Source organism: Drosophila subpulchrella, chromosome X, assembly GCF_014743375.2.
Source record: "Drosophila subpulchrella strain 33 F10 #4 breed RU33 chromosome X, RU_Dsub_v1.1 Primary Assembly, whole genome shotgun sequence".
Taxonomy (NCBI): domain Eukaryota; kingdom Metazoa; phylum Arthropoda; class Insecta; order Diptera; family Drosophilidae; genus Drosophila; species Drosophila subpulchrella.
The window spans coordinates 24,105,155-24,113,464 of record NC_050613.1 but is presented as its reverse complement, the minus strand read 5'-3'; the positions used below and the strand labels follow the sequence as shown (position 1 = coordinate 24,113,464).

The 8,310-nt window shown below is 47.3% G+C and overlaps 2 protein-coding genes across 6 annotated transcripts; one reads left to right on the top strand and one right to left on the bottom strand.

Annotated features, from left to right (window-relative positions):
- Positions 1-1,068: 1,068 nt before the first annotated feature.
- LOC119556047 (serine/threonine-protein phosphatase 6 catalytic subunit) lies at positions 1,069-2,816 on the top strand. Its single transcript, XM_037867840.1, has 3 exons — positions 1,069-1,288; positions 1,360-1,647; positions 1,713-2,816. Exons 1-3 carry the CDS (start codon positions 1,127-1,129, stop codon positions 2,169-2,171), a joined length of 909 nt encoding a protein of 302 aa, XP_037723768.1. The 5' UTR covers positions 1,069-1,126; the 3' UTR covers positions 2,172-2,816.
- Positions 2,817-3,000: 184 nt separating this feature from the next.
- Positions 3,001-8,242, bottom strand: LOC119556042 (transmembrane GTPase Marf). Of its 5 annotated transcripts, none has more exons than XM_037867834.1 (9): positions 7,960-8,242; positions 6,945-7,488; positions 6,223-6,512; positions 5,804-6,142; positions 5,543-5,554; positions 4,427-5,353; positions 4,183-4,353; positions 3,885-4,081; positions 3,001-3,824 (listed from the first exon to the last, which is right to left on the bottom strand). In XM_037867834.1, exons 2-9 carry the CDS (start codon positions 7,252-7,254, stop codon positions 3,623-3,625), a joined length of 2,448 nt encoding a protein of 815 aa, XP_037723762.1. In that variant the 5' UTR covers positions 7,255-7,488; positions 7,960-8,242; the 3' UTR covers positions 3,001-3,622. The 5 variants fall into 5 exon arrangements, with proteins under 5 accessions (XP_037723762.1, XP_037723760.1, XP_037723764.1 ...); XM_037867832.1 differs by having other exon boundaries at positions 6,945-7,251; XM_037867836.1 differs by having other exon boundaries at positions 6,945-7,029.
- Positions 8,243-8,310: the final 68 nt, after the last annotated feature.

The following is an 8,310-nucleotide window of genomic DNA, read 5'->3' as shown; positions in this document are numbered from 1 at the left end:
TTTTTTGACTAAAATCCGAACGCTCATTTTCAGCCGTAAAAAATCAGTCTTTTGCCTGGCATTATGCAACCACTAGTCCGAATGAGGAATGTAATACCTCGTTGAGCTCGAATTTAAAATTCCAATCGACTGGCATTTAAGCCTAGAATTTTTTTATTTTTCTAATTTTTCGCAAAAATAGATGATGTAACCCCTTACAAAAAATGAAAAAATCGGTGAAAAAATTAATTTCCCGGAAAGTGATAGGGGTTGTTAGCGTAGGTTGTCAGCTACTCAGAACGGTAGGTCTCTTAACTGTACGCCTTGATTTGGTCAAACTACGGTGGAAAAATTGCAAAAAATTGTGTCTTTTTTGACTAAAATCCGAACCCTCATTTTCAGCCATAAAAAATCACTATTTTGGCTGGCATAACGCAACCACTAGTCCGAATAAGGAATGCCATACCTCGTTGAGCTCGTAAATAAAATTCCAATCGACTGGCATTTAAACCTAGAAATTTTTTATTTTTCCCATTTTTCGCAAAAAAACAAAAAATGAGAAAATTGATCAAAAAATAATTTTCCCGAAAAGGTATGTGGATCGTAAGCCTAGATCGTTAGCTGCTCAAAACAGTCGGTCTTTCAGCCCTACGCCTCGTTTTGACCAAGTTACGGCTGAAAAACGGCTAAAAACTGTATTTTTGTAAAAATTCCAATCCTTGTTTTTTCGCACAAAAAAATCAGTATTTTGCGAAAAAAGGTCAGAAAAGGTCACACAAAAAAAAACTTCGGTACTGAAATGTATAGTTTACATTTATTAACTGTATATTTCATCACCGAAATTCCTTTTTATTGATTTTAAAAAGATTCAAAATATCACGATTCAAAAATATTGATGTATTGGTACCTTGATATATTTTCCACATCCCTAACTAACGTTTTTTGTCACCCTCTTTTACTGACACTTACGTGGCTCTTACGTGACACTACGTTGGTGACACTTACGTCTTCTGTCACACGTTACTGAAAGCGATATATATCGGGTATATATCGCGATATAAAGTATTCAAAAAATATTTTATTTTGATATTTTGGTACATGCTTCACATCCCCAACCCCCAAGCAGGAACACCAAGAAAGAGGCAACATGGATCTGGACAAGTGGATAGAGAACGTGAGGGAGTGCAAGTACCTGCCGGAGAACGAGCTGAAGAAGCTCTGCGAGATGGTGTGCGACATCCTGCTGGAGGAGACTAACATTCTGCCCGTGAGCACGCCCGTCACCGTTTGCGGCGACATCCATGGCCAGGTAAATGGGTGATCAGTGCTCCCTGGTAACCAGTCCCACTGATAACCTTTGCCATCCCATCCCATCTCCAGTTCTACGACCTGGAGCAGCTGTTCCGCACGGGCGGCCAGGTGCCCGATACCAACTACATATTCATGGGCGACTTCGTCGACCGGGGCTACTACTCGCTGGAGACCTTCACCCGACTGCTGACCCTGAAGGCCCGCTACCCCAGTCGGATCACCCTGCTGCGGGGCAACCACGAGACGCGGCAGATCACCAAGGTGTACGGATTCTTCGACGAGTGCTTCAGCAAGTATGGGAATGCCAATGGCTGGAAGTACTGCTGCAAGGTCTTCGATCTGCTCACCATTGCCGCTGTAGGATTAGCTTTGTCACTATGTTATTGCTGTATGGCCTCAATAATCCATATCCTTTCCTGCAGATCATCGACGAGGAGGTGCTGTGCGTGCACGGCGGCCTGAGTCCCGAGATCATCACCCTGGACCAGATACGGACGATCGAGCGGAACGGGGAGATACCATACAAGGGTGCCTTTTGCGACCTGGTGTGGTCCGATCCCGAGGACATGGAGTACTGGGGCCAGAGTCCCAGGGGCGCGGGCTGGCTGTTCGGCCACAATGTGACCAAGGACTTCATGGCGATCAACAACCTGGACCTCATCTGCCGGGCGCATCAGCTGGTCAACGAGGGCATCAAGTATATGTTCGAGGGCAAACTGGTTACTGTGTGGTCGGCACCGAACTATTGCTACCGCTGCGGGAACGTGGCGGCGATCCTCAGCTTCGAGACGGCCCAGCAGAGGCAGACGAAGATCTTCCTGGCGGTGCCGGATGCGGAGCGCGTGATACCCAAGCAGAACACCACGCCCTACTTCCTCTGAAAACGATCAGTGCCCCCGGCCAGCGTGTGATACGATATAACATACTATATATATATATATGCATATACACCATATACCGATCCAATACGATCCGCCCACTGATTCGGCATCGTGGCTAACAATCATCTACGCTTGTGGACCAGCGGTGAGCCTTCGACTTCGACTTCGACTGACTGATCCATTTGTCCACCCACAAAACGCCTTCTACACACACACACACACACAAACACTTAACACTCAAGAAACTTGGAACACCTGCCCACACCCAGAAAACTCGGAACACACACCTGCAATGGCCTACCACATATCTATTTAGTAAGATCAAAGTTGAACCTTTTGTTATTTGTTTTCGGCAAGTCAAAGTGCAAGACCAAAAAGAAAGTATAGATTCGATTTGTTTAGGAATTATATCCAAGTATTGTATTTACTGGTAATGGATGCCGCAGCAGCTGCCGCATTTACACAATTCACCATATTTTGTATTCCAAACTTATTTATTTCTGTGAACAACACACGAACTATATATTTTGTACATTTTGTATTAGTAATGCTTTGAAGAAATCAAGTGGCACAGCAAGAACTAAGAGTAACCAAATGTGTGATCCCGATCAAAACGATACGATTAAAACAAAAGACAATTTGAAATGCGCGTTGAAGTCCAATGGATATGGGGATAGGGTTTGTAAGGGTAAGAAATCCCGCCTTTTTTTATACACATCCTTATCATCCATCTCTTTCTCGTTCGTTGAAAGGCAGATCCCAAAGCCAAGATGTACTTTTACTTATGTTGGGATATGGGATATGATAACCAAGCCCAGAGTAATCACTATTTCCTTACATAAATATCTTTTATTTCGTTTCGTTTTCGTTCATGAATCATTCATCTGTTTTGCAACATCAACAACTATTTATATCGTGTTTGCATTGCCCCAAAACGAGCCGTTTCATTATTCTAGCATCTAGCATCTAGCATCTGGCATCCAATTCAAAAACAATACGTATAATTACAAGACTTTCTATTAGAAGGTAAGGTAAATAGGGGGCATTCGCTTTACAGGGCGTGCTTGTTGTTATATAACTCATCTTAACTTGGTTTTCCATGGCACCCGGCCATGCTCACAGTGTGTTTGGATAGATACATCTCTATATATGCCTTGGGGCGGGGGGTCAACAATTACAAAAAAATCAAATAATCACACACTGCAACAGTGCAAGTTAGGAATTAAAATAATGCTCAGCAACAACAACAACTAAAGTTGTACCAAAACATTTGGCCCAATCATGCATTTACATAAAAAAAAAGTGGGGGGAAAAAAAACTAACTGAGAGTTGAGCAACAAAAACGTAGTCAATTGTTTGCTTGTTTTGCTTTTCCTCGTTGCCTATGATTTTCCTTTGGTGCTCCTGATAGTGTTCGCCACCCCGTGTGCTCCACCTTTCCACTCCTCCCCCTACTGCGGCGATATATAGTTATGCTCGAAGATGTCCAGCTCGTTCTGTATGTAGTTGGCCTTGTTGCGGAGCAGCTTCAGTTGCTTCTGGTTCGCCTCCAGGATGTTGAGCTGCGAGTCCAGTGTCTTGAGCTCGTCGTTCATGTCCGTGGTGGCGGTGTCAACGGTGCGGCACAAGCGGGCGAAGGTGCTCGACAGCTCCCTGGGTTGAAGACAGAATCATATTAAGTGGGATTCTCCTACTTATTGGATCACTACTCACTGCTGCACTTGGTGGCTGCAGTTGGCCGAGGTAAGGTCGACGATCATCTTGAGCTTCTTGGTGGCATGGCGCACATACTGCCCCTTAAAGGTGCGCTCCTTGGCCGAGTTGGTCCACGAGAGGCGCTCGTACAGGTAGATGCAGCCGTAGAGGGCGCCCACGCCCACCAGGACGCGCCAGCCGATCGTTTTCAGCATCTGCAAGTGATGGGTGTTCAGCACATAGCTATTCAATAGCACCTGCTTGCGGCGTTTGTGAGCACAAGAGGCGTTACGTTAAGGAGCTGGGATACACTTACGATGCCGGCGACGACGAGGCCGCCCACGGTGCCCTGCGATCCAATGGAGGACACCGCGAAGCGGGAGATCAGCGACAGCTGTTCGGGCGTAATGCCGGCCACAACAGGAGCGGGCAACAGGCACACGGGCGTGGACTCCACGGGCGTGGTGGCGGGCGTCGATACGCTGTGCTGTGGAAGGGAAAGATATGGGGATGTAGTGAAGATAAGCACATGGGGATGTGGCCACAAAAAAACCACTCACTCCAATACTGCTCTGTCGGTTGACCAGCGCCGGCTGACCCTTCTTGCTGCGCTCGCGCACCTTGCCGGTGAACCGCTGGATCATTGCCGCAATGCCCCAGCTGAACTTAAACTCCAGATCCTCCTGAAAGTCGGCGCAGAGGTTCTGACAGTTCAGCGAGTACAGCATCTCGAAGGGCTGTGTGCGCACCACCATTTTGGTGCTGGTGGCCAGGAGCTGTTCGTTCGGCACCAGGGCGTGCATACGGTCGGTCATCTCCGTCTGGGCAGACTCCACATTCATGGCCAGCGCCATGGAGAGGCGGGCACGCAGATTGCTGCCCAGGCCGCTCTCCACATGCGCGTTGAGCTCCTTCTTGTAGATATTGAGAACCAGACGCTCCGGATGGAAGGGCATGTTGAACTCGTCAATGAGAACGCCCAGGCGCCAGATCTCCTCGTTGAGGGCCTTCGATACCTTCTCCTCCACCTCCTCGACCATGTTGTGGATCTTCATTTTCATTTCCCTGGTGACCTGCATCATTTGCGTCTCGGTGCCCTGGATGCGTTCGGTGAGCATATTCTTTTGGTCCTGCTTCAGATTACGGAATATGGTGATCCGCTCGTAGATGTTGTCCAGCATTGACTTCATGTCTCCCGAGACGCTCTTTCCCCGCGAACTGTGCTGCTGGAACTTAGTTTTCACGGCACTCTGCGAGATGCACTCCTCGAACTTGCGCTCAAAGTCCTGGAACTCAAAGTATCGCATCTGGAATCCCTCGGCAATGGCACCCATATGCGGTGGATTGCCCTTGGCCTCCTCAATGCGCGCCTGCAGCGTTTCACGGGCAGAGACGAAGAACACCCTCTCGGCGGCCTCCTTCTCGTTGCTAACCTTCAGCTCTTTGGTGAGGAAATCGATGCAGCGCTCCGTGTGCTGGGACTTAACCTGTCAATGGCGAGACTTATTAGAAAGTGCAGATAATGAGTTTTCAAGGATCGGCAAAAGGAAGACAACAAGTAGACAAGGATTTCCATCGGCCATAGCCGAAGCGCGTTTGGAAACGGAAGCAGAGTGGATCGGGTTTTTCGGGGCCAAGCAAGCGGTTCGTTTTACTGGGTCTAGCTCATTCATTACCTTGGCCAGTTCCTGGCGTTGAATACATTGGATAGTTGGTTGGTTGTTTGATTGATTGGTTGGGTGGTAAACAAAAACAAAAGACACACATCAACATAGAGAGACAACAGGCATACAAAAAGGGTCCAAGAGAGACTAATGAGATGGGAAACGAATCGTTGGTGATTGGTGATGGCAACGATTCGTTTACCATGCTAATGGAAATGCAGGGTCTGGAAGAGACTCTATGGACTAACTATGGGGCTTCCTAGACGTTCGTACCGATTCCTGGCACTCGGGCTCGTTGGCCGAGGCATCCCAGCGATTGTTGAGGATGAAGATGTTCGGCTTGCTTAGCTTCTGGGAGACGGTGTGAAAGAACTGCTTCTCCGCGCGCGTCATCGTTGACTCAGCATTCAGGACCAGCACAAAGACGTCGGCGTTGAGGCAATGGTTGTCGATCCAGTCGTCCAGATTGGCGGACACATCCACGCCAGGCGAGTCCACAAACACGACATCGTCGCGCAGCAGGCTGCAGCGTTCCCTGGGCCAAAAGATGCGCACCAGGCTGCTCTCGCAGAGCTTCTCCTGGCACAGAGCGTTCGCCAGTTGTTTGATGTTCTGTTCGGTTAAAGTTTAAAAGGGGATAATGAAGCCAACGATATTCGCATTCTTTCTCGGGCAACGATGCCACCACTTACCACCACATTGAGCTTCTCATCGGATCCCTCCTTCATCAGGTACGCCTCGCCGCCATTGCTGCCCTCCACTTGGCAGAAGCAGTTGGTGGTGTGCCCAATGCCGCTGGGCAGGATCTTCTCGCGCAGCATGGCGTTGATCACCGAGCTCTTGCCGTTGGAGGTGCGCCCGAAAAAGGCCACCTTCATGTGATCCCGCTGCAGGACCTCGCGAATGGCGGCCACCTTGTACACATAGCTCTCGAACAGCTCCCGCTCCGCCTTGTCCACGATCTCAGCCTCCGCATGCAAGGCTGGAAAAGGGAGTCAAATCGGGTCATTAGAAGGTATTTAACCAAAGGTGTTATGTTGTGTTGATAACTATGTTCGCCACTTCTCTTACTATCCTATAGAGGTAAAGTACACTAAGTGACTGAAGTCTAATCCTGATGTTGTAACAGGGAAGTTTTTACCTTTATATGAAGGGTTTCCTAGTCTTGTCTTGGGTTTTTAGCAAAGGTTTCTATACGAAACGGAACACTGAATCGAATAATGAAGAATAGAGGTTAAATGAACTGATTGAAGTTCAACCCTGGAGATCTCTTAAGGAAGTTTTTTATCTCAAGATATTTTTAACTAATTCTTTTTTACTGGAACCTATGCAGATTTCCAATGGTTTTTTAAAGGGTTACCTAACATAAGAATCAGAGTAGTGGGCTTTCTGGGGTATTCCCCGGCCAACTCACCGTTGATGAACGTGGTCGTCTCATGGACGTACTCCTCGATCTCCCCGTAGATGTCGTTGATCTTCTTCTTCGCGCGCACGAAGATCTGGAGCGGCGATTTGTCGTTGGATTGATAGAGCCGCGATTCGGGTAGCAAGTTGGCGGCCGTCGAGGAGCCCGACGGTTGCAGGGACGAGTTGAGCCGGGACAGGGTGGATCCGGGCGAGGATTTGTCCACCGTGTCCGTCGACGAGGAGTGGCGGTCGTCGTCGGCGGCGGGGCCCGTTTGCCCGGTAACCAGCGAGATGGTGCGGTTCAGGTAGGCCGCCATTTCGGGATCCGGTTCAAGATTCGGTTGGTTTTACGTTTGGTTTATGGTTTATTGGTTCGTTTTTTTTTTTGGGGGAAGAAGAGAATTGCGATACAAAACAAAAGGTATGCAGTCTAGGGATTCGGTTTTAGACACACGCTCCTCCTCCGCCAGAAAAAACTCAAAACTCAAATATCTTTCTTTCTTGTGTGTTATATATTTTGGGGTCTTTGCTCAAAAATCAACGTCACAAAACTGAAATGAAAATAAATGAACAAATTATGACACCAAAGGCGAAACGAAGGGAAAATAAAAAAATATACTAATGAAAAAATACAGTGCGCACTGGTAAGAGTGAACTTGTGGGTACTTAAAGGGCAGCCAATATTACTGAAAACCACATTTAACAATGAGCCTTAAGGCTAAAAAATAAATCATAACATCTCAATTTGCTTGTATTTTTAAGGCACTCGTATTAATATTTGCAATTTTCTTGCGTTCACCTTATCGAGTGTGCACTGTTTATGGCGAAAAGGAAAATACCGCAACGCAAATTGCACACACACACACACACACACGTGGTCCAATTGCGCTGCAACAAATACAGGCGAAAAGTAATAAATTCTAATGTTTTCTTCTTTTTTGACAACTTGCATTGGTGTGCGTGAGTCGAATTGATAAACTTGAACATCATCATCCACCTGCCCTCTCGCTCTATCAACTAACCTGATTGTTGCTACTCTCGCTCATATTTGTATTTGTTTTATATTTGTATTTATTTTCCTCGCCTCCGGTTAATCTTGTTCGTGCGCTGCCCCGCTCTCAGCTGCTGCGTTTTCAAATGGAAATGGACGTGGAAATGCGTGGATAGCGTGAATCGAACTTCCAACAACCGTACATTTCCGGCGCCAAGCAATGCGGCAATTTCCCAAAAATTTAGTTAATATTATTAAATTTTTAGTCTAAAATGCACATGATGTAACGTCTAGAGCTGGGTAACCTCTCACGATAGTATCGATATGTCGCCTAGTGCCAACCAGGGCTGGCAGCGACGAATGCCGATATATACTGAAAATA

Coding starts and splice junctions, on each gene's coding strand:
- LOC119556047 (XM_037867840.1), top strand. CDS start 1,127: ATGGATCTGGACAAGTGGATAGAGAACGTGAGGGAGTGCAAGTACCTG. Junction 1,289..1,359: donor GCGGCGACATCCATGGCCAG/GTAAATGGGTGA, acceptor TCCCATCTCCAG/TTCTACGACCTGGAGCAGCT. Junction 1,648..1,712: donor ATCTGCTCACCATTGCCGCT/GTAGGATTAGCT, acceptor CCTTTCCTGCAG/ATCATCGACGAGGAGGTGCT.
- LOC119556042 (XM_037867832.1), bottom strand. CDS start 7,983: ATGAGCGAGAGTAGCAACAATCAG. Junction 6,143..6,222: donor ATGAGAAGCTCAATGTGGTG/GTAAGTGGTGGC, acceptor TTAACCGAACAG/AACATCAAACAACTGGCGAA. Junction 4,354..4,426: donor ACCGACAGAGCAGTATTGGA/GTGAGTGGTTTT, acceptor TCCCTTCCACAG/CACAGCGTATCGACGCCCGC.